Source organism: Ovis aries, chromosome 13 (genome assembly GCF_016772045.2).
Source record: "Ovis aries strain OAR_USU_Benz2616 breed Rambouillet chromosome 13, ARS-UI_Ramb_v3.0, whole genome shotgun sequence".
In the NCBI taxonomy this organism is placed as follows: domain Eukaryota; kingdom Metazoa; phylum Chordata; class Mammalia; order Artiodactyla; family Bovidae; genus Ovis; species Ovis aries.
The window spans coordinates 65,740,196-65,765,960 of record NC_056066.1 but is presented as its reverse complement, the minus strand read 5'-3'; the positions used below and the strand labels follow the sequence as shown (position 1 = coordinate 65,765,960).

Below are 25,765 nucleotides of genomic sequence, written 5' to 3'. Positions count from 1 at the left end.
CATCAAGTACCTGACTTACACCTGGACCTCTGCTGAATGTGGTGGAGGGTGCAAGTTGAATCGGACTGGGGCTCACTGGCTGGTCATTTATATCCTACTACAACAATCTACCCTAGTCCATGAGACGGCCCTCCCTTCTGCTTCTCACAGTCAAAATAGAAATTAAGTGCAGTGACTTCTCTGAAGGAGTTCTCAGGAGTTGTGTGGGGCCAGTGGGGGCCGTGGAACACTATTGATCCTTTTTACCAGTGGCAGCATTCCTTGGGAATGTGCTCTCTGCATGGCATTGGAGTTGTTTCTTCTTGCTGTGACTGCATCAAACTTTATTTTGTGAACTTGGTTTCATGCTGGGACTAATACCTCGGACTAGCTGTCTCCACCACCCTCTCCTCTTCTCAGTGTCATCAATAGTCTCTCTGTGATTGGTATCTATTGTGACTTTACTGCCACCTGTAGAGAGACGAGGGCTGCTCATCCATAATCTTATTCCTTCAAAAGCTCTCTAGATTGGCCCTGTCCACTAGAAGATTCTGCAGTCAAAGAAAATGTTCTGTATCTGCACTGCCCAGTAATACAGTAGCCACTGGCCACAGCGTGCGTGCTGAGCATTTGAAATACAGCTAATGTGAGACTGAATTTTAAATTTTACTTTAAAGTGGCTGCTGTGGCTGTTGGCTGCCGTATTAAAGAGTGCTGTGCGTCATCCCAGCGGCCTCCACTAGATCCTCTCAAGGGAAGACAGTTTGTTTCTTTGGGTGGCTTCTTTTGTTGTTGTTTTTTCTTTACCACGCTGGGCTGTGCTTTTAACCTCTGTGTTGTCCTGCCAGCAGTGTGAGTGGTAGGACACAGAACTGTTTCTAAGAGGATCTTCTTGACGAGAGATGGGATTGCTTAGTACTCCCTTGGCATCAGAGACCTCGATCTTCTCTGAAGGGGCAGCTTTGGATAAGGTGCTTATCATTATAGCTCCACGCTTTCTGGAAGGTGGATGGATATAACAGTTTCTGAATAATGAGGGTAATGAGGTTTGGGAGGAGCTTTTACTTTATGAGTCAGAAGGGTTTTTTTTTCCTCCCAAAGACATCACTTATTTACCCTTTTTATACTCTTATGTCATACTCTTGCACCTCTGGCATCTGAAATATTACAGAAATGCCTCTGAGTCATTACCATTGATTTTTTTTTTTTTCTTGGCAATCCCACCTTACTCTGATACAGTCTCTTCTTAGAAGCTTGGTGAATTCTCCTTGGATCTTTTGACTATGTCCTACTCTTTAAACAATTCAGTGAGTTGTCCTTTATCCCGTTAGCAGTTTCCTAGGGTATACCAGTGTACAAGGAACTGCGTTTTACCTGTTTCCCTTCTTCAGTGACACTGCCTTTCTTCCTTGTTAGATTTCAGAGTTTTCATTCCTGACCCATCTGTATCTTTGTTCTTGTCTTCCTCCTTTCTTTGCTTCCTTGTCCTGGGCACACTGACTCCTGCCAGTTGGCCTCCAGCTCCTTTCTTCCCAGGTACCTCCCGTGTGGATTGTGAATGTGTTCTCAGACTCTGATCCATGTTTTCTCTCTTCCCACAAGCTCTCCCTGCTCTCCTTAGGTAGGGAGACAAGTTACAAGCTTTAATAGGAAAGCAGGATCTTTTCCTTCATCTTCATGGGAAGCCTGCCAAAGTGTAACCCCATCACTAAAGACTCCCCTTTTACTGACATGCGTTGCCTCTGAAGCCTATTGTTGAGAACCGTTTTAGTTTTATGGCAACCAAGAGGCTGCACACGCGCTGCTTTCACTGTGAACTGAATTTGCTGCACATTGGGGGAAACCGCATGGGGAAACTGACTGTGTTTTCTGCCTTCTGTTGACAGAATGGTACACGAAACTTCCAGGACTTTGACTGTCAGGTAAGGACTGTACAAGCACCAAGGAGGGCTGTGTACAGGATCTCTGCAGTGCTTCCTTCCCTGTGCTGGTGGTCTTTTAGAGGTGGATCTCTCTTCATAGCTGATCATGATTCCTTCGTGCTCTTTTGATCACTGGATCAAGTTTATTTAAAATGATTTGCTATTGTGTTCAAAAATTGCTTGCCAGGTCCCTGTGGTTGTAGGTTATTGGGTGGAGCTGTCTTTTTACAATTAAGATCTCCTTTCCTCAAATTGATACTTGAAACTGTGATCACGAGTGCCATGTGGCTGTCACCTCACAGCAGAGAAGGTTGGGGGCGGTCAATTTGGAGGGGAGACTTTACTAACAACAAAACCTGTTCTAAAAGAAAGATTTAGTGTTATTAATACAAAAAGCAGATGTCTCTTGGCTGTATCTCTGGAAACACAAAATTCAACCTGACTCATTAGTATTTTCCTAAATGGTAGTTCATCTTAGACTGCTTTTGCCTGTCGCTCTGTTGCTAATTGGAAAATCCATAAAGTAAACTAGCAGTTCCATCTTCCTACTTTTATCTGTTGACTGGCCCTGAAAGAAATGGGAAGAAGGAATAAATACAGGGAAATGGATACCTTACAAACCCATACAGCCTGACTCTCCTACTTTTGGGGTAGATGTGGTAAGTGGCTGTTAGAGGCAACATGAAGGAGACCCAGAGGGTACTAAGCAGGAATGGAAGGTGCAGGGAAGGCAGCTTCCCTGTGTCCAGGATTCAGCCAGCTTGCACACCCACAAGCAAATCATTATTTTCAGGTACGCATTTTATGTTAAGTACAGTGGAGTCTCTCCATATTAGCATTAACATCAAAAGGAGAAACTAACATCTGTCTCATAGGCAACCCAGTTATATCGTATTAATTTATTGGGTACCTACTATAGACACTAAACATACATTTCTGTAATCCTTGGAGCAATATCACAAGGTGGTTTTTATCAGAGATGAGGAAATTAAGGTTTCATAACTTGCCATGGGTGGAATTGAAGTTGAAAACCTCACTTTGTTCTGAATCCATTGCCCATTCTTTCTCACCTGGCGATGTCCAGAGCTGAGATGTGGCAGAAAATTGAGCTGTGTATAAAGCTGAGCTTCCTTAGCAAGACAGGTGAGACTGAGACTCACTTTGGAAGGGGCAGGCTCATAGCACTGTTACAGATTTTTAAATCCCAGTGCCAAACACTTCTTACTGTGACTGTTTGGTATACTTTATGTATACCCCATAATCAGCCTGCTGCTGTTAGGAAATGATTTGTTATAAAAAGAAGCCATATTATTTTTTGGTAAATGGTGGCAGTCAAGTTTTGGTTTAGTTGTTTTTAATTTGATCTTTTGATCTAACTTCAGTTATGTTTTAGATCCTAGGTTGAACTAATTTAACTGCATTAAATATTTAACTGTCTTAATATTTGATATAATTTACCTAGAAGGAACTCATTTGAGAGAGGGTAATAGTAAAATTCAAGGTGAAAAATTCCAGAAATAGTGTACATTTTCCTACTTTTAAGATGCGAAAGCGTTTATTTTCATCAAATTGGACACGCCGCTAAATCAGAATATTAAAAAATTGTGTGCTTATAGCAAAACAGATATAAAAATAGCAAAAAGTAAAGAAATAAAAATCACTTGTTATTCATCACTGTTAATATTTTGGTGTATATCCTTTAGGATTTTTCTCACATATAAATATACTTAGATATAAATGAAATTGAGTTTTAGAAATTATATTATCAACTACGTTTTAATACTAAGGCTTAAAAATAGTCTGACAAAAATTCTTTGTATTTTGGGTGAAGCTTTAATATAACAGTGTGTTCTGGCCTCATTAAATGTAACTTTTAGTTCAGTTCTGATACAGATAGAATGAAGGCAAGTGTGTGTCACTGTCAGTGGTTGTGAACGTACAGGTTCTCTGTGTTCTAAAGAAGAAGAAGTCATAGGCCCTTCTTTTTTTCTCCTCAGCCCTCATGAATGGGCTTCATTCTCACCTGTCTCTTTGGTAAAGGCTTCTGTGGTGTTCTGGAGACTGGGGGTGTCTCTGGGTCAGGAGTTTGGCTACAGGTGATAGAAGGCCTCGGAGGTAGGAACTGTGGCGCGAGACATTTGTAGAGTGGCGCGGTATACCTGAAGGCTTTTTGGAAACCACTGGGCATTCTTAGGAGACAAAGCAGAACAAATCTAAAGCCAGCGTTGCTACATTCAGCCTTGGCATCGGTGGTGTTCTTTAGCATAACTGTGGCATGGGACTAGCTGATGAAGCAAGTTCCTCTGGTCTCTATCTTGCCTTAGAAAAATCTTTACTGAATTTGGTGATATTCCAGGAAGTTATCTTAGCATCACAGCTAAGCTCATAACTTCAATCTGAACTGTCTTTTCTTCCTCTGTTTTCTTTACTAATCCAACTACATGCTTCCCCTCCCCCCAAAATTGAAAATATAATTAAAATCGTACCATTTCTTTTGGTTCTTTGATTGTCCTAGTGACTTCAATACTATACAGCTCCCCTGTGGCAAATAGCAGTTATATTGAGATCTAAGTAATGAGAGGAGGGGTGATTAGAGGTGACAGTGCTTGGAACTGATGTGAAGGGAGAAAACCTATTTCCAGTTGAAACAATGAATCAACAGACTTATTGTTAATTATCTACTTTGGGGCTGCTTAATGGTCTTCTGCTGGTGAGAATGTTTAAAAATTTGAAATTAGAACTAAGACAAATACTATAGCTTCTTTGTGTATGTGATATATTGCCTTCAAAAATAATTATTAGGAAATTAAGAGGCACAAATGTATATATCTTACTATATACAAGATAAATAAGCTACAAGGATATATTATACAACACAGGAACTATAGCCAGTATTTTATGAAAATTTTAAATGGAATATAATCTATAAGAATTTTGGATCACTATGGTGTACACCTGAAACTAATATAATATTGTAAATCAACTATACCTCAACTTTAAAAAAAGGATTAGTAAGATGGATATAAGGTTGGATAGATGCATGATAATTGAGTATAGTAAAATATTAATGGTAGAATCCAGGTTGTGGGTATACAGATGTTCACTGTAAAGTCTTTCAGCTTAGGTGTATGGTTGAAAGTTCTCATGATAAAATGTTGCAGGGGGGAAATCAGTGTTTAATTTTACAAAGAAGTACACAAAACTGTTTTTCATTTTTAAACAACTCTCTCCATGGACATTTCCACACGTTCACCTACACTTACTATGAAGTTGTAATCACTGTGTTTGTATAAATATCATCATCATTATTTCCCACATATTTCTAAAACTTCATGTGTAGTGTTTAATGTGTGCATGTCACATGAGTAAATATGCTGGATGTTTAAAACCAATTCTTGTGTATAATCAAATTTGGAAAATTTAGAAAAGTGTAAAACTAAACATTACCTATAATCCTGTTACCTAGAGATAGCTGTATTTTATTATATTTCTTCCCAGTTTTCACTTTTGTATTCTGGTTATCAAAAGAGTACATGCTGATAGCTGAAGAGTTGGAGAGCACTTATGAAGTAGCTAGAGAAAAGCTCAGAAGCCTAGAACCCAGGGACAGCCATGTCGCTGTGTTTAGTTTGAGATATGTTTGTGTGTGTATAGTTTTCTAAAATAATTTTTAAAGTTTGTTTGATTGGTCATGCTGGATGTACAGTTATATATTTCCTTTTCTGACTTAATATTAGAACACAATCCCATTTCCATTTTTAAACTCTCATTAAAAACTGTCTTTAATGGGGAATTCCCTGGCAGTCCAGTGGTTAGGACATGGCACTTTCATTACATGGGCCTGTGTTTAATCCCTGGTCAGGGAACTAAGTTCCTGCAAGCCACATGGCACAGCCAAAAAGGAAAAAAAAAAAAAAACTCTAATGACTGACTGTTATATCCTCATATAGCTATCCCGTGACTTAACTATTCCATTATTTTTGGAAATTAGATTCCTTATAGTATGTTCAGTTATTGTAATTTGTTCAGTTCATTGAACATTTTTCTGTAAATTTTATATACACATTTGATTATTTCTTTAGATGGATCTTGAAATGAACACACTTAAGGATCTTGGCATATCTTGTCAATTTGCCTTCCACTTCCATCAGAGGGGCACTCAATAAATATTAATGGAGAGTGAAAAGCTGCTATCTTCCAGGATATATATTCCTGTAGAAGATGCTGATAATGGAATGCACTCACAAGAATGGAGTTCATATTCCTAGGATAAGAGCTCCAGACCTGGCTAAGGGCTGGGTAGTTCCATGCTGGCTGTTTAATTGCAATAGTTCTTTAGAGGACTGATTTATAGAACCCGACTGTGAGGATGTATATATGTGACTGCCTCTTCTAAAGGGATTTAAACAGCTTTAAACTCCTGCACATCACTTGGTAAATGGGCACTATTACAAAATAAGAATTAAATGAAGTAAATAACTGGAAGTTGCTTCCGCAGAAAAGAGGTGTTTGGAAAGAACTGGGATTCAGCCACCTGCTATAGTCTGTTAGAGAGCTTGACCAGTTCCATGCTCCTCCCCTTGCCTTAAAGGATGTGAATGTGGCCCCAGTCCCCCTTTCAGCCTCTGTCCCACCGTTTCCCATTGTTTACTCCACCCACTCCCTGGAAAACTAGAATTGTTGCTGACCCACCCATACTTCTGCTTTGTGCTTTTCCTTTCTGATGGCCTTTGTTCACAAGTCCTCCCCTCAAGATGCACACCTGCCCCCTTTTGGTTTGATTTTTTTTTTTAATTGAAGTATAGTTTATTTACAATGTTGTGTTAATTACTGCTGTGTTGGTTTGATTTTGCTGATTTGAGGGGGGTGGTAAGGGAGAAATTGATTATTAAGTTCTAAGGATATAGTTGACTTTATTTTCATTTGCAGAGAAAAAAGAACCTTATAGATTCTAAGGCCTTTGTATCACCACCCCCAGTCTCAGTTCCTTTCCCCGTCACTATTTCTCTGACAAGCTGTGTCACAGCATGGGCCTGACGGCTACCAAGGCCCCAAATTCATGTCCTTTCAGCTTAGCAGCCTCACTGCCGAGAGAAGATGTTTACCTATAACTTGATAGAAAAGGCCAGGGGAGGAGTCTTGTTGGTTTGGCATGGGTCATGTGTGTGGGCGTCACACTCTCATCCTTGGACTGCTACTGTGGCCAAAGATTGGGGTGTTTGAATTGGCCAAATCTGTTCCTCTTCCTATCTGGACTAGACAGTCCATATTCTGAAGGTGTTCTGGGCTGTATTGCATGTAGGTTAGTCATTCACTCTCTTTTTCCTCATTGTTTTACTAAGGCTGTTTGAAGAAGATACTGGATTTGGCTTTGAAAAAGATAGATAGGAAAAGACAGATTTTATCTTGACATATTGCAAAAAGAGCTTTCAAATGAAGAGCATGATTTGTAAGAGTTCTGAGAGTGTGGGTAGCTGAAAAATAAAAGTAGACATCTGAAAGAATGAGTTAACTAGGCTGAAGGATGTGAGAGGTAAAAGGGGAGAGAGCTGAAGCTAGAGTTAGGGAAAACATATTACAGAACTTTAGAAACGAAAATTCATTTACTTGTGGGCAGAAGGCTGAATAATTGTGGAGACAGATTCTTTTACTATGGGATTAAATGAAGTCATGCGAACGAACTTTATACCACTATCCAGGGTAAGGTAATGGGATATTATATCAAAATTTCCTATGTAATAAATAACAAAAACTATACCCAGGGATCGTAGAGAGGTCTGCTTATTAGAAACAATAAAATTCATAACTAATAAGGATGTTAATATTTCTAGCAGTATGTTGTCCTACAAGTTTGCCTAAACTGTTCAGACTAGCCAGGGAGAAGAAGCAGCACTAACAGGCGTGATGCGGTCAAAATTTAAATTCTCAGAGAGGTATAACACATCAGAATGTGTAACTGGTGATAGCACATTGAGCTGAAGGAAAAGGACTTAGGAAAAAAGGTGAATATTGGTTATTATAAATTAATGGTAATAACCTAAACTCTATTATTAAAGTCTTAAAAAGATAATCTATCTACATCTTTGATTAAGAGGGAGAGGCAGCCCAGGATGGAGAAGTGTGTTGGGGACCAGTATGATCTCAGGCTGTTTTATAAGCCTGGAGAATAAGGGATCATACTTAAGAGGTGCATAGCCTTGGAGGTGGTAAGTAATCAGAGCGCTGGGGAAGATCTATGACCAGAGCCTACTAGGCATTCTCATTGTGCAGTCACACCCTCTAGAATGCTGGGGCGAGTGGTGGGGTGACTAGAGAAACAGCCTGTGCAGCGGATGGTAGTTGACTGAAGTGGGAAGGTGGCAATAGCACCACCCCGGGCCTGACCATTGGATCAGCTCCACAGCCAGAGTCTCTGCATACTCAGCTCCAGGTAGAGACTTATTCAAGCCATCCCCACATAAGGTCACAAAGGATATATTTATGGGTCCACATGGAGGTGAGTGTCTCCTTTCTTTCCATATTCCTTTGAAAATGAACAGTAACCTTATGAGATACTGGTAACCAAGGGTTGCTCCAGAGGGGCAACAAGATTGACAGATAGAGGCCAGGAGATAGGGGCTGAGATCTCCCTAAAAAGTTGAAATTTTGCGAGCCAACTTTAACTCTAAATTTCGTCCAGATTATGAAATGATGACAGAGTAATTACTTTGCCCTCTTGCCTTGTCTGCTTTTAATATGTCCTGTTTTGCCCCATCTGTTATAGCTCCTTTTTCATATCATCTGAATTTCCTTGACAGCTTGCTGTCCCCCACCCCTTCACTCCACACCCACCCCTCACCTTTCCTGCACACACTATCCCCATTAATTATCAGATCTTGGGAGGTCCTGCTAACCCCCAGGGCCAAAGTATAAATTGTTTTTTACTCATTTCTCAGCATAGCTGAGACCAAGCTGGAATACTTAAGCAAGACTGTACTGAAGGCTTGGATATGATAGAAAGAAGGCTCCAGCAACTAGATTGTTGGATGACAGATCGTTGCCCATTCTCATCAGTTTGGATTCTCCTGTCCTGTAACTCCTCTGGCAGGGGCTGGCTTCTCCCTCTTTCTTTACTCTTTCTCCAGAAGTAAGACATGAGAGAGGTCAAAGCCTCCTTAAATTCACTTTCAGAATAGGTCACTGCCCAGAAGGAATCAAGTCTAAAGTTAATGTACATTCCTTCTCCAAGTTTTTGCACTTCAAATATATGTATGTAAACATATACAGTCTATGCAATGTTGCTTTTTAAAAAAATCTGCATATGTAAATCATATGTCATATACAAATCCTTCTGTGCTTCTATTCAGCATTGTTTTTTTCAAGATTTTCTCTGTGTATTAATGCTTATGGTTCTAGTTCATTCATTTTTATCTGTATCTCATTATGTGAATATGTCATAATTCCACTTTCAATTTCCTTATACATGACTGTTTAGACTGCTTTCAGTTTTTTGATGTTATAAATGAGACTGCAGTATGTATGTATATATGTACATATCTATGTATCTGCATATCTTTTTGTGTGTTTGAGTATGTTTGAGAATTGCCTTAGATTATACCTAAAAGTAAAACTGCTGTAGGGTACACATTTCTTAACTTTGCGTGAAATTACCAAATTATTCTCCAGAGTAGCTGTTCCTGGTTACTGCCTACCATGAAAGTTCTTATTTCTCTACACCTTGGCTGACAGCATTATATGACTTAAAATTTTTTGCCATTCTGGTATATATGAAATTGCATCTTATTGAATTTAATTTGCATTTTTCTGTCTGCTAATAGAGTTAATATCTTCCTCGTCGATTTTCTTTAAGAGCACTCTATTTATTTCTTTCACAGTACTGATCACAAGCTGTTGTTATGGTTGGTTGGTTGGATGGTTGGTTTTTTGTCTGCCTCCCATGTAGAACATAACCTCTGTGCGAGCAGGGGTCACATCTCTCTTGCTCACTGTTTTGTGCCCAGAGCTCAGCCCAGGGTCTGGTAGTAGGAGTTCAGTAGATGCATAGTTGTTTAGTGAAAGAGCCTGGTGGAGAGGTTCCTCACTAAGTCTGACGCTGTGTGTTAGTCTCTCAGTCATGTCTGATCGTATGTGACCCCATGGACTGTAGCCCGCCAGGTTCCTTTGTCCATGGAATTCTCCAGGTGAGAATACTGGAGTGAGTTGTCATTCCCTTTTCCAGGAAGTCTGACATTTACCACACAAGAAATGCTCATACAGCAACAGGAATTTGTGTCTATATTCCTCCATCTAAACCCTAGACTTTATTTCATAGCCAGTTCACAGTACCTGATTCTCTCCTTCATTTCTTGTTTCCCTTTTTTAAGCCTTTGAATAGGAGGTAGCAAGCAGTAATAGAGAAGAGCAGAAATACTGAGTCATTTGTGGTTTGATTTGTTAAGAGTTATCTGCTCCAGCCTGAGATCTATAATTTGAGATGCACTGATGTTCAGCTAGTGTGAGATTGGTCTCTGCCCTACATGAGTGAAGAAACCAAGGCTCTGTTGAGGTTTATTGTTAGGTTGGAAGACCTTTACCTTTGTTGGGATTCTTACTCACAGTTTATCTCATCTACTGTAAGACTTGCTGAGATAGGTAAAGACTTTGTCAGCAAAATTCAGTAGGCTAGGCATGATAATGTATTTTTAAGAAATATAGACATTAAAGAAGACTAGAATAAATTTCAGTTACTTTTCCTACAGTCTTTATTTTCCACCCAGCCACTCTTGGCACTATCCCAGCACCTCTGACTGCATCTTGTCCTGGCTTTATTCAGTTCCTGAGCTCTGCTCTGACTACATCTTAAATTTTACTCATTGCCTTGGTTACGATCCTTTGGGATGCAAGGAACAAACCCAACCCAATAGCTTAAACCAGAGGCAGTCCAGAGATGTCTCAGAACTTAATGGCATACACAGTTGGAATCAGGAGTCAGAGCAGTAGAAATGCTTATTATAAGCTCCCAAGTTTACTTCTCTTTTCAAGAGAAGAACCAAACTAAGGATGGAATCTCTCAGTCCCAATTACACATTCTTAAGAAAGGACTTAGCATGGACCAAATGTTCACCTGACTCCAGTGAACCGTAACCATAAGATGACAGTCTGCAAGCCAGGTGGCCAAGAGCCTTTCCTGTGCTGTATGGATGGCACAGAAGGGCAACTCCCAGGGAACAGGAGAGATTTTAGATAGACACACTCATAGGTGCTAGCGAATTTATCAGTTGCTGCACATGCATTTAGAGGATCTGAAACCTCTGCCGTTTTACCTAGCAGCTTCTTCATATCTTTTGCTTCCTTCGCTTGCCTTTCTCCAGGTCTTTCCTGGCTTCTTATTCAACTTGCTGATCTCACCATAGCCAGTTGTGAATATATTCTCAGCAGATACCCTGGCTTCCCCCATTTAAGAGAGCTTTGTAGATAAGGTGCATTTTTTCTTCATTTGTTTGTCTGTTTATCTGGAAGGAATTAAAAAGTAGGACTATCCTATGTAACGTAACATCTCTCTAGTAGGCTTATGGTTCAGTGACGTGTCCTGCCCCAGCTAGTGGGAAATAGTGGTGAATTCGGGTATCGTGAAACTTCAGCAGCCTGGGCAGTGCGTTCTGCCCTTGCTGAGACCTTTACGTTCTCTTGTTACAGGAACATGACATAGAAACAGCTCACGGTATGGTCCACGTCACTATCAGAGGCCTGCCGAAGGGAAACAGACCGGTCATTCTGACATACCATGACATTGGCCTCAATCGTATGTATTTGATTTTATACTGTTCCTTTTTGTTATAACACATAATCTTTGCATATTTTTTAAAAACACAGAAGAAACCCCAGTATTCTAATAGAACATAGGTTTTCTCCTCTCTGCCTTATCCTCGTTGCTACTTGTGTTAATGGCAGAACTGAAGTTCCCGGGAAGTATGCAGCTACATGCATTTTGGGGAATACTGGGATTTTATCTCATTTTGTGTCACATCTGCTAAAGGACTGAAGATTTATATGATAGACTGGTTAAGAAAGTAGGGTTGAAATCAGTTGTTTGTTTTTTTTAATTGATACTCTTGGTTTTTTCATATTTCAGATTAGAAAATTCAGAATTTGAGCTTAACTTTGTTATGAGCCCTTCAATGAGTTAGTAAAAGTATCCTCGCTGTAGCCTGTCCCTGATGACTCTATATGGACCTTTCTAGGTGGTAACATAAGATTCTGGCCCTAGCCCCGGGTCCACGGAGTCTGCATTACATGTGTTTCTTTCACACTCCTCTGGCTATCAGAGGTGACCTGCATTTGAAGTTACAGTCTAGTGCTGGAGCTTTTGAAAAGGAATTTAAGTGGTAGAAATTGAAGCAGTAACCCTTCCCTGCACCTTAGCAGTTTTGCCATGTGAGAAGTTTTCCACATGGTGAATGTAAGCAACAAGAAACTCACTTTAGCCAGGCTCCTGGGATATGGTCAGTATCTCTGTATCAGGTAGGGAATAAGATACATGAAAAATGACAGCGTTATGGGTGTAAGATTGTTTTGTGAAACACCAGGATTGGCTTCCACTCCATAGATGTTCTGTAGAATTGAGTACTAATTAAATGTTCTTTTCAAGCCGTTGAGACGACTGGTAGTCAGCCTTTCGGGCAGCTTGAGTCAGACTGTTGTTCAGATACTTCATTCTAGTGAAATAGTGATTTAAAAGGAGTAAGAAAGGACGATGATATGGAATTGGTTGGATAGAGGAAAAGTGAGGTGAAATGAAGAGCTTGTGACTTGCGAGTGTTTTGCTGTTGCAGATAAATCCTGTTTCAACGCGTTCTTTAACTTTGAGGACATGCAGGAGATCACCCAGCACTTTGCTGTCTGCCATGTGGATGCTCCAGGCCAGCAGGAAGGTGCGCCCTCCTTCCCAACTGGGTAAGGCCACAAGCAAGACCCTTCTGGAAGACAAGCACTCAGAGAGCAAAGCTCCAGTGGGAGCACTAGCCATGTGCTTCCCTCCAAGCTGGTTTTAGCGCAGCCTGCAGGTTATACTTGTCAACCAGCCGTCCAGTTGCTTTCTCCCCTCACTCTGGGAGGACGGTCATGGACAGTCTATTCAGGAAGACTGTATATTTTCCCATATCCAGGAATGGCCCTCCATAAATGGGAGCCAATCACAAAACATTCATGTCTGGAACACCCACTTCTTACTGTCTTCTATCTGTCCCTTTCTTTCATCTGTTTTAAACCTGTCATTTTTGGCCCCTCCTGGAACTCGCAACTCCCTTTAGACCCAAACTCAGATTTCTCTGAGCTTCCTGAGAGCAACTCCCCAGCCTGACCTTCAGTCTGGTGACAGGAATTTGAATATCAGTGTAATCATTTATTCAGAGAAGCTGCAGCGTCAGGTGGAGCTCTCAGCCTCAGCCTCATCTGCTTTGCATGGCGGAGCTCCAGTCTCCCTGACTCTTCCCTGGACAGTGTAATTATGGAGGAGACCTTGGGGAAGGAGTGAAACTACAAGCTGTGGAATGCTCATCCTTCCCCTCTTTGCTTATCTCCAGAGCTGCCTTTGCCAGTGATTGCTGTGAAATAGACCGTTGCAGACAAATAGCAGCTAACATTTACACTGTACTCAGACAGTAATCTTGAACGCTGCATTACATACTTAACCCATTTAATGCTTAAAACCCTATGGGATAGGTTTACTATTATTCCCATTTTACAGGTGAGGATACTAAGGCCCAAAGATATTATGTACTTTGTCCAAGCCTACATAACAAATAGTAGCAGAGCTGGGATTTTAATGCAGGCAGTCTGGCTCCAGAATCTGTTATTCACTATGTCCAAGCCATTTCTGTCCCTTAAACACAAATTGGCCAGTGACCAGTTTATATCCAGCAAAATTTAGATACAGTTCCTTTTTTCTGTTTTATGCACAAGTAGTTCAAAAGCATGCCAATGCTCGAAGTCTTTCAAGCAGAGGCAGGCTGACATCCCTGTCAAATGTAGAGCAGAACTGCCACATAAGTAGGAAGTTGTCTTAAGATCTCTTTCATCTTTGATGCTGCAGTTTATGTGGATACTCCCTACTTTTCTTGGATTCTTGGTCTGAGTCGGTTTTGGGCTTGCTTGACCATCTTAGGATCCAGTGACTTAGATCAGGAACCAAATTCAAAAGCAAACAATAAAGTAGCTGGGTTATTCTATGCCTAAGTGAAGCAAATCAGTCTTCATGATAAGAGCCCAGGATTTGTGACCGAGTGCTCTAGACCCAGTAAAGGTTTGTTTACTTTTGCGCTTAGCTGCCTAAACATAAGCAGCAGACCAAAAGCCACTTCCTGAGTTGACTCTTAACTGCTAGAAGTTTACTGAACCTGAACCCCAATTGAAGTAGTTATTTGGGGATTAGAAATACCTAAGAACTCTGTGGGCTTCCCTTGTGGCTCAGCTGGTAAAGAGTCCGCCTGCAATGCAGGAGACCAGGGTTTGATCCCTGGATTGGAAAGATCCCCTGGAGAAGAGAAAGGCTACCCACTCCAGTATTCTGGCCTGGAGAATTCCACGGACCAGTCCATAGGGTTGCAAAGAGTTGGACACGACTGAGCGACTTTCACTTTCAAGAACTCTGTACTTTTTCTAATTGTTCTAGTGATTGGGAATTGTGAGTGCATTCCAATTCAGGAGGTATCCTTCTGGATTTCAGGTACCAGTACCCGACCATGGATGAGCTGGCTGAAATGCTGCCTCCTGTTCTCACCCATTTAAAGTGAGTTCATTCTGCAGTTCTTCCATGTGGTTTTTGTTTTTCAAAAAAACACTTTCTATTATGAGTCTAATCTGGGTGCTGTGATGATAATCAAAACAGTATGGTCACTACCCTTATGGAGTGTGAAGCTTGTGTTTTGCTATGGAAAGTAATTAACAACAGGTAAACAAATAGTCACAGCTTACATGCAGTAGAAGAAATCAGTAGGGATGTGTGATAGAGAATAAAAGCAGGCTCCACCAGATATGGCTGAGGAACACCTCTCTAAGGGAGTCCTTTAGGTTAAGACCTGGAGGATAAACAGGAGTTACCCAAACAGAGAGCCAGGACAAGAGGATTCCAGACAGAAGGAATATGTCCAAAAGGCCTGACCCCAAGTGAGCAAGTGGGAGAAAAGCATAAGATGATATTTGAGAACTAAAATAAGAACCAGATTACGCACATCTGACAGGTCCGGTGAGACTTCAGGGTTTTATTCAAAAGGCAAAGAAAAACACTGAGGAGTTTTATGCAGGGGAGTGCTATCTGATTTAGTCTTTTAAAATAATCACTCTAGATATGTAAACTGCACATCAATAAAGCCGTTTACATTTTTCTTTTAATTACTTTAAAGACTTCCCTAGCAATCCAGTGGTTAAGATTCCATGCTTTCAACACTAGGGGCATGGGTTCGATGCCTCATCATGAAACTTAAGATCCTGCATGCTGCATGGCACAGCCAAAGATAAATAAATTAAACCCTGCCAAAAGGAACCTTTAAAAAATAAAAAGATTAGCTGTGGAGAGAATCTCCACAGGTTTAGAGAAGGGTGAAAGAGAAAAAGCAGGGGACCAGCTAAACGTTTGCAACAGCCAGGCTAGTGATATTGATAGCTTGGCTCTGGGTGCCTCCCAGAGGATGGGATGGAGGAGGCAGCTGGAAGGACTGTGAAGGTGACTGTAGGACTTGCCGACGGGCTGGGTGTGGAGGTGATAGGAGAGTGAGCTGTCAAGGATGACTCCCATGTTTTAGTCATACTTCACATAATCTTTAAAATCAACTTAGAATTAATCATATCCTTGTTTTATAGATAGGGAACCCAGGCTTAGGAAGTTAATGAAGCCTAACCAAATTCTCCATCCAGTAAGCATCAGAGCCAGATTTGAATCCAGTTGTATTCTTTCCATTATGCCATGCTCCCTTTGAACGAGTTAACCCTATTCATATTGGTGTGTTCCCTTTACAGTCTGAAAAGCATCATTGGGATTGGGGTTGGAGCTGGAGCTTACATCCTCAGCAGATTTGCAGTAAGTACATGGAGGATTAGTCTCAGCGCCCTTGAGGCACTGCCTAGGTCACAGCTCTTACTGCTGTGTTAAATGAGAAGGAACTGTCGTGGGTCTTATGTCTGGTTTTCTATAAATTCTGTCCACAGATACTAGTTTGTATAAAGCCTTGCTTTGTACTTCTAGCACCTAAAAAAATAAGAGATGCGGGCAGGATATCATCAATAAAAAATAACTCTCAGAGAACATTTAAAGTGGAATTTCTTACAGCCATTAAAATTTTATAAGACGAGCTTATGATACATAATTCACATATATTACAACCTTAACAAAAGGTTAGACTACAGATGCAGGTAAAGTTTGTCATAGGCATAGGAAAGAACTGGAAGAAAACATACCAAAATACTAAGATTGATGATGTGTAATTAGATAATAATGAGATTTATTTTCTGCTCTTCATTATTTCTCTGTTTATCACATTTTCTATAGTGAGCATAATCAGAGGGGGAAAAGTAAGCTGGGAAGTTATTAGTTTACATAGAAATGTTCTTACTGATTTTTCCCAAATGCCTCCTGGGTGATAGGACAATCTTCTGAGGGTGGTATTACCTCTTCATTTGGTTTTAGGAAAAACAAGAAGTTGCTACTGGGGACAGTCTAAGCCTTAACAGCCCCTTGTGTCATGTAGTCCCAAGGGCACTGCCCAGGAGGGTAGACCCACCCTGAGCTAAACAGCTGTGGAGATAGCTGTGGCCGTCCTCTACTGTGGAAATAAAAACCATCTCCCCCATAGATCCTTGCAAGGCAAGGTCATTTGATGGCAATTTAGGAAGCTGGTTTTCTACATGCTGAGTTAGATTTATGGAGCTGTTTTTCTAAATATCCTCCCTAGCACCTCTCTGACCTTTTTTTAAGATCTGAGACATCCAGGCCTAGGAAGAGTTGACTAGCCACACGCCAGTAGTTTTAGAAGAAGCTGAGAATGGGGCTCTCATACTATTGCTTTGTCTCGTTTCAGCTCAGTCACCCAGAGCTTGTGGAAGGTCTTGTGCTCATTAACGTTGACCCTTGTGCTAAAGGCTGGATTGACTGGGCAGCTTCCAAAGTAAGACCAAACAGTATCCATTGGCTCATCCCTTAGTCCCTTCTCAAAATGGCTTATCTGTTTTTTTACTTTTTCATTCATACAGTTAAGGGCAAGAAGTCTTAAGTATACAGCTTGATATGAATATTTACACATGTAATCACCACTCAGTCAATATACAGAATATTTCCAACTCTGCCCTTAATACTTCCTCCCTTCCCCAAAAAGAAACCATTATTCTGGTTTCTATTACCATAGATTGATTTTATATATTCAGAATAATAGAAGATGTATTCTTTCATATCTTGCTTCTTTCATTCATCATTGTCTGTGAGTCTCAGTCATGAATGGAATACTATGCAACTGAAAAATTAATGGGTTTTTTTTCTTGTTTAGGGAAATGAGAAAATTCTCATGCTTAAAAAACAATAAAAATTTTAAAAATACATATATGCATAAGAGAAGAAGGAAAATGCTACTAGTAGTTACATCTTTGGTTGGTAGCATTACAGATGATTCTTATTTTTATTTTATATATTCTATATTTTCCTAATTTTATAGTTATTTTAAAATATTAAGCTGTTCCATCTACCAGCAGACCAGATTCTGAAAAGTTTATCTATTCTTCCCCACCTTTAACTTCCAGAGAAATGATGTATTTCCTAGCATTGGATGAAATATATTAACATTGCTTTTGCCAGATATTATGGAAATTCTTTCTTACAGCTGACTTCAGATTTATTCTAATTCCTGTCTAGTATGTGGGTACATTAAAACTTAGATGAACACTCTTAATAACATGAGGAATATTAAATAGGTTATTAAATGATGAAATGAAATAGGTTATTAGTTCTAATTATCTTTAATTTACAACCTGTGGATCATTGATAACCCAGGTGAAGATTTCCGGGCTTCTTTCTTAACTCCATCTTCCTGGGACTACCTGATCCTGCTCCACCCATATCCGTGTCTGTCTCCCTTATCCCCTCTTCTCCATCTCCACCCCCAACTCAGTGCTTTACTTCTGCACCAAGTCCACAGTAGGAACTGAGCTTAAAATCAACAGAGAAGGTTTAAGGGAAATCAGCAACATAATGTGAGTTGGAAATTTTTCTGAAAATAGACTAACAGGCTGCAAATCTACACAGACTGATGGATTTATTAGACTGTGATGTGCAAAACTTTGACGTGGGGAAAATTAAGAGAAAAGCTTTCAAAACGCAAGAACATTCTGTAAACATAGCAGTTTCCTCCCACTCCTTTAAATGAAGATAGCAAAAACTAGAGGAAAGAAAAAAAAAATTGCTTTTTCTTTTGGATGACTTGGGAGTAGTTGTAAGTCGACCTTATTAAGCATAAACCCAGTGTAAATGCAGAAACACAAGTAGAAATTAAGTAGCTATAGCTGTGAGCTCTAGGTTCCATGTTCTCAAAGAAGTAATGGCCAGCATTTCTTCTAGCCACCTATTTCAAAGTGGGCCATATTATTACCCTAGAAGGCAGATTTTGTTTTTTCCTGACTTTTTTCTTGTTTTCAGATTTCTTGGGACCACCATCTCATGAAAATATGCGACACTGAGTTGTGTTTTTTGTGTTTTTAAGCTTAGCATATTTACAAGAAAGTGCACTAATAAAGTGGACAGATTGATAAAATTTTACCCATGCTCACTCTCTTGACACAAAGTTTTTATCTTTTTAGCTCTCAGGCTTGACAACCAACGTTGTGGACATTATTTTATCTCATCACTTTGGGCAGGTAAGTGCCTATTCCAGCCAGGAGAGGGGTATGTTTACTGGCTTGTGTGTAAAGGCTTATTCACTTCAGGAAAGAAAGGGTTCCCTGGAACTCACTTGATTCCAGTGGGTTAACACTTTCAGCGCCGTGGGAGATGCACATGGCGCCCACCAAAGGCCAGTCTTAGGGGAGGGCATTAACTCAGTGCCACCCGGCTCTTGGCGTTCAGAGAGATGAGAGAAGACAGCTCCCACCCCGCCCCCAACCCGTTCCCTGTAAGCCGCATGCCATCTGTTCCTGTTTGACGACATCACGTGCCTCACCAAGCTTCTTTAGAGCCAGAATGAGGACTGGGAAGAAGGGCTGCACAGAAATAGAGATTTCAGAGAAAATAAAAAACCAAAAGACACCACCAGTGTTACTGCTAAAAGAACCTTTTGTTCAAATCCCATGTCTTTCTGGTAAAGAAGCTGAAGTCTATAGAGGAAATAACAATTGTGTAGATAGCTGTTGGGCGAAAGAAGTCAGGACCCCAGTCCTCTTTTCAGAGAGAAAGTGAGTTGAGTAACAGAATTCCTGTCCCAATTACAGTGTGTTTTTTCTTACACTACCAAAGAATTCTCAGACACCAGCTGGATGTCCTGCAGCTCAGCTTGATGACACGCAGATTACAGCTGAGTGCCAGTCACTGAGCTACCACCACTGCTCCCCCTCCCTCCACTTCAGCCACTCCAAGTGGTCACCTGTGCTTCTGACCAACCAGCTATAGATCAGAGGTTCCAATAGCCCCCTCCTTGGGTCCAATTTTTTTCCTAGAGCTGCTCACAGAGAAACACTGTATTTACCAGACTGGCTTATTATAAAAGGACCTAACTCGGGAACAGCTGAGTGAGAGAGATGCACAGGGCAGTTGTATGGAAAGGGGCAGGGAGCTCCCCTGTTCTCTGGCATGCCCCAGTCTCCCAGGGTGGCCATGCACTCAACAGCCTGGAGGCCCTCCCACACCTGTCTTTTGGGGCTTTATGGCGGCTTTGTTACAGACATGTGATTATGTGGCAGTCAGTCCAGCATTCACCTCCGTTACCCCCTAGCCCCCGGAGAGAAGGGCAGGGTAAGGTTGAAATTCAGCCCCCTACTCACAGGGACTGGTTCCATGTAGAAGTTACTTAGGGGCTTTCCTAAAATCCCATCATTAACAAAAAAAAAGATTCTTTATCAGTCTCATTGCAAGGTTTTACAAAGCTCTTTGCCAGGAGGGGGATGAAGACCAAGTATATATATATTTCTTGCTATAAATCACAGCAGCACAGATGACCTATGAAGGAGGGAGGGAATGAATGAGCAATGAGTGTGGAGAGCTGTGAGGTGTCTGGAGTTGGGATGAAAACTAAGTAGGAGTAATGCATGCTCAACTGTCACCTATGTATTAAAGGAAAATGGTCAGTGTGGAGAAAATTAACATTTACTGAGTACTCATTCTGTGTAAAGTACTTTGACAAGTACCTTTTAGGCCCAAACTCAATTATTTTTTTCATGTGGTTCTATTAAACTTATTTTAAGATGGAAAAACTGAGGGCCAGAGAGGGAACATAACTTGCTGCAATTGTCTAGCTAGCAAGTGGTCTGAATCCAAATCAGGCTCACTGCAAAGTCCATAGTTTTTCCTTTCATTGAGATTATATTTCAGCAAAATTACAAATTCACATATATTTATTTCTAACATTTAAAAAAATGTATTTCTGTATTTTTGGCTGTGCTGGGTCTTTGCTGCTTTGTGCAGGCTTTCTCTAGTTGCAGTGAGCGGGGGCTAGTCTGTTGTGGTGCACGGGCTTCTCACTGTGGTGGTTTCTCTTGTTGAAGCATGGGCTTCAGAAGTCGAAGCCCACGGGCTTAGCAGTTTTGCAGCATGTGGCATCTTCCCGGACCAGGGATCAAACCCGTGTCCTCTGCATTGGCAGGCGGATTCTTATCAGTCCTCACATACATTTTAGAGCAGAGGAGTTCTGCAGGGCTTAATACCAAGAATCTGTTACTCACCCCGTTTCTGCTTCTTAGAGGTAACCACTTTAATTCTTTTAGCAGATTCTTTGGGTTTTGCCTCATTGATTAAGGTTATCATTTATATATACTAAAGGACACAAATCATAAGTACATCTCAGTGACCTTTTATACATATACTCATGTCTGTCCATCCTAAGTCACTTTAGTCACGTCCGACTCTCTGTGACCCTGTGGAGCCTGGCAGGCTCCTCTGTCCATGGGAATCTCTAGGCCAGAATACTGGAGTGGGTTGCCATTTCCTTCTCCAGGGCATCTTCCTGACCCAGGGATTTAGCCCGAATCCCTTATGTCTCCTGCATTGGCAGACAGATTCTTTACCACTGGCACCACCTGGGAAGCCCATACTCTCATGTAGCCATCACCAAATCAAGATATGGAACATTTCCGTCATTTCAAAAAGGTCCCCTCATGCCCTTTGCTATCACTAATTCCCCTCCCCAAACAAGTATTCACTGTTCTGTTACCCCTATAGATTATCTTGCCTGTTCTTGAACTTCATATAAATGTAATTATAGTGTATACTCTAATGGGCCTGTATATTCTAATGAGCTGCTTTTGCTCAGTACAGTCTTTGAGATTTAAACCTGTCTTCCTATGTATCAGTAGTTCATTCTTCTGTATAGCAGTCCATTGTTATATACCGTGAATGTTCCTATGAGCATTGGGGTTATTTCCAATATTTTGCTTTTGTTTTGCTATTATTAATAAAGCTTCTATGGACAGTCTTCAGTCAGTTCAGTTCAGTTGCTCAGTCATGTCTGGCTGTTTGCAACACACCAGGCTTCCCTGTCCTTCACCAACTCCCAGAGATTGTTCAAACTCATGTCCATCGAGTCAGTGATGCCATCCAACCATCTCATCCTCTGTCATCCCCTTCTCGTGCCTTCAGTCTTTCCCAGAATCAGGGTCTTTTCCAGTGAGTCAGTTCTTTGCATCAGGTGGCCAAAGTGTTGGAGTTTCAGCTTCAGCATCAGTCCTTCTAATGAATATTCAGGACTGATTTCCTTTAGGATCAACTGGTTTGATCTCCTTGCTGTCCAAGAGACTCTCAAGAGTCTTCTCCAACACCATAGTTCCGAAGCATCCATTCTTCGGTGCTCAGCTTTCTTTATGGTCCAACAAACCATAGCTTTGACTAGATGGACTTTTGTTGGCAAAGCAATGACTCTGCTTTTTAATATGCTGTCTAGGCTGGTGATAGTTTTTCTTCCATTGAAGAAGAAACTTCTCTTCCGTGAACATTCTTATATGTGTCTTTTTTGGACATAAACCTCAGTTCTCTTCAATTGTCTTTGCCTCTATCTCTCTAAATATGCATGTATTTCCACCTGTTGGTTTTTCAGTTGTAGGCATTATCTTTGGCATTCCATTATGAAAGATGATTTCTCATATTCACACATACACCAACACCATGACCCTCATTTATGTTTTCTACTACTCCATCCTTCCAATATAACATGATTTGGATTAGATAAGTTTCCAGCATTTATACTAGCATGTAAATGTTATTCAGAGCTGAGCCATGACAGATTTCTTTTTCTGTACATTTCTCCTCTACCAAGTGACAATGTTAGAATTTTTAAATAAAGGATACTAGGGGGACATTGTAAGGTGATAGTGGCAGGAAAGCACAGCAATTTTTTTTATTTTTTGCTACACTGCATGAGGGGCTTTTGTTCAAGGATTGAATTCTCACCCCTACAGTGAAAACACAGAGTCTTAAACTGGACTGCCAAGGAAGTTCCTGTTCTGCCTTTTAAAAATATTTTAGCACAAGAATCAGGACTTGCCATACAGAAGGTCTGGTGACACTCACTCATCTCAGCCTCCTTCAGGTCACATTTTCTCCATCCTGTGGGCTTTTCCAGGGTCCAGTCAGGGGACAGAAGCTATATGCTTTGAGCAGAGAAAATTTCATGTAATATATCAAGTAGTAGAAGGTGGCTTACTTCTTCAAGAGGTGAAAAAGGACTTTGAGGTGTCCAAAAGTAGCAGGTGGAAAAACAGCAGCTACTCCTAGGCTGAGGGGAGGAGAAGCAGGGGGACAGAGAATATGATGGTTGGATGGAATCACCAACTCAACGGACATGAACTGGGGCAAACTCCAAGAGATAGTGAAGGACAGGGAAGCTTGGTGTGCTGCAGTCCATGGGGTTGCAAAGAGTTGGATATGACTTGACAACTGAACAACGCCAACTCTTAGGCCAAGGGAATGTGGACACTGAAGGAACTCTGAGGACTTAGTTGAGCCCCCACCAGCACACCTAAGAGAGGCCTGTTCATGGGAGGAATGGTTTCCACAGGAAGCACAGCTAGCCAGCTGTGAAGAAAGTTGCCCAGAGGGTAAGGGCCCTAACTTGTCCACAGAGCCATTCACCAGATGGGGGAGACATTTGTCTAAAGTAAGGTCTGAACAGCTGCAGAAGCTACAGAAACTGCAGCTGGATGGGAAGAACCTGGGCCTAGGATGTGGCGACAGCTAGGCTAATAGAATTCTTGAGACCTTGGGCCAGTGGCTCCTGTGCTAAGTTTCAAACAAAGGACTGGCAAACAGAAAATGTTTTTATTTTTTGCCTATGCTAGGTCTTCGTTGCTTAGTGTAGGCTCTTCGTCGGGGCTAACAGGCTTTCTCTAGTTTCCGCTCACAGGTTTAATTGCCCCACAGCATTTGGGATCCTGGTTTCCTCAGGGATTGAACCCACATACCCTGCTTTGGAAGGCGGTTTCTTAATCGCTTGACCTTCAGGGAAGTCCCTGTCTTATAACTTTTTTTCTTTTCTTTTTTTTTTTCACTATTTATTTATCTGGCTGCTTCGAGTCTTAGTTGTGGCATGTGGGATCTTTGTTACGTCCTGCAGGTCTTTTGTTCCGGCACGTGGACTCTGCATGTAGCACACAGACTTAGTTGCTCCTTGGCATGTGGGATCTTAGTTTCCTGACAGGGATCAACCACCTCCCCTGCATTGCAAGGCAGATTCTTAACCACTGGAACACTAGGAAAATCTTTTTAATTTTCTTAATGGTGTCCTTTGAAGCACAGTTTTTATTTTTTTAATTTGGATTTAACCTAATGAAATATCTTTTTGTTTTGTTTCATTTCATTTTTATTGGAGTATAGTGTTGATATACAGTGTTGTGGTAGTTTCAGGTATACAGCGAAGTGAATCTTGTTACATACATATATCTATATATCCACTCTTCTTTAGATTCTTTTCCCATATAGCCTATTACAGAGCATTGAGTAGATTTCCCTTTGCTATACAGTAAGTCTTTATTAGTTACCTATTTTATATAATCCAATACTTTGGCCACCTCATGTGAAGAGTTGACTCATTGGAAAAGACCCTGATGCTGGGAGGGATTAGGGGCAGGAGGAGAAGGGGATGATAGAGGATGAAATGGCTGGATGGCATCACCAACTCGACGGACGTGATTTTGGGTAAACTTTGGGAGTTGGTGATGGACAGGGAGGCCTGGCGTGCTGTGATTCTTGGGGTTGCAAAGAGTCAGACACGACTGAGCGACTGAACTGAACTGAACTTTATATATAATAGAAGTGTGTGTGTGTGTATGTGTGTGTGTGTGAATCCCAGTCTTGCAGTTTATCTGTTCGCCATCGCTTGCCCCTGGTAACCAGTTTATTTTCTACATGAAACACAAAAGGTTTTAATTTTGATGAAGTCCAGGCTATTTTTTCTCTTGTTGCTTGTACTTTTGGTGTTGCATCTAAGAAACCATCACTTAATCCAAAGTCATGAAGATTTACAACTATCCTTTCTCTTGAGAGTTTTATAGTTGACATTTAGGTCTATGGTCTATTTTGAGATAATTTTTTGTACTTAGTGTGAAGTTGGAGTCTAACTCCATTCCTTTGAAAATCCAATTTTCCCAGTACCATTAAAAAAAGACTTTTCTTTGTTCAGTGAGTTGTCTGGGTTCCCTTGTTGAAAACCAGTTGACCATACATGTAAGGATTTATTTTGGAAGGCTTATTTTTATCGTATTGATATTTGTCTATCCTTATGCCAGTATCACAAAAAGACTTAGCAGCAGCAGCAGCAGCAGCAGCAGCAGCAGGTGGTGCATTGGTAAAGAGCTGCCTGCCAATGCAGGAGATGCAAGAGATGCAGGTTCGATCCCTGGGTTGGGAAGACCCCCTGGAGAAGGAAATGGCAACCCGCTCCAGTATTCTTGCATGGAAAATTCCATGGGCAGAGGAACCTGGCAGGCTACAGTCCATGGGGCTGCAAAGAGTTGAAAACAATTGAGCAATTGAGCACGCACATATACACATACCCATATCACAGTATCTTGATAACTATAATGATTTCTATAAAGTAAGAACATCCTCACAAATGTACATATTGTATGTTTAATTAAAAATGCGTGCAGCCACAGACAAGAGGTTGTCACAAGGCTGATGAGTTCATTTAAAATTTAAATAAGTAAATGCATGTATTACTCTTACTGCTTTGAAATGGAAGCATATAAGATTTCTATACACTAATGTCATCTTCACTAATAAAAATACAATGATAACCCCTTTTTATCTGTCAAATTAGCAGAAGTCAAAAAGAGTGATCATTTGTACTAGCAAGGATGTGGGAAAACAGTATAAATAAATGAGAAGGCCCCATATGTCCTGGTAGGGAGTGACCTCACTGCAGAAGAGTATGTCTACCACACTACAGTTTGTATTCTAAAGAAGTGTGAGTGATGGGGTGCAATTTACACATAACAGCTTTTCCTGGGGTGTTCCATTAGCACGTGAGCCAGTTTTACCCCTTTTATACCAGTATTACTTCTGCCCCTTTTTTATCTCAAACTTCTGCTCAGGTTCCTCTTCAGACTTTCAAGGGGAACTGTAGAGGTCATTTCATCTCTGATTGCGATGTGGTTCATTTGTTGTCCACTTTTCTTAATATCTTCACCATTTATCAAGTTTCCTTGGA

The 25,765-nt window shown here is 40.9% G+C and overlaps 1 protein-coding gene across 14 annotated transcripts in view; it reads left to right on the top strand.

The window, feature by feature from the left end:
* NDRG3 (NDRG family member 3) overlaps nt 1-25,765 on the top strand; it is a 60,204-nt gene that overhangs the window by 20,590 nt on the left and 13,849 nt on the right. For 6 of the 14 annotated variants that reach the window (XM_004014551.4, XM_012189147.3, XM_060397782.1 and 3 more), the window contains exons 3-9: nt 1,866-1,901; nt 11,577-11,682; nt 12,713-12,833; nt 14,605-14,667; nt 15,894-15,954; nt 16,952-17,038; nt 18,717-18,773. In XM_004014551.4, the coding sequence (XP_004014600.1) occupies nt 1,866-1,901; nt 11,577-11,682; nt 12,713-12,833; nt 14,605-14,667; nt 15,894-15,954; nt 16,952-17,038; nt 18,717-18,773 (531 nt within the window). The remainder of the gene's footprint in view (nt 1-1,865; nt 1,902-11,576; nt 11,683-12,712; nt 12,834-14,604; nt 14,668-15,893; nt 15,955-16,951; nt 17,039-18,716; nt 18,774-25,765) is intronic. The other 8 variants (XM_042230118.1, XM_012189150.3, XM_060397783.1 and 5 more) reach the window with 3 other exon arrangements.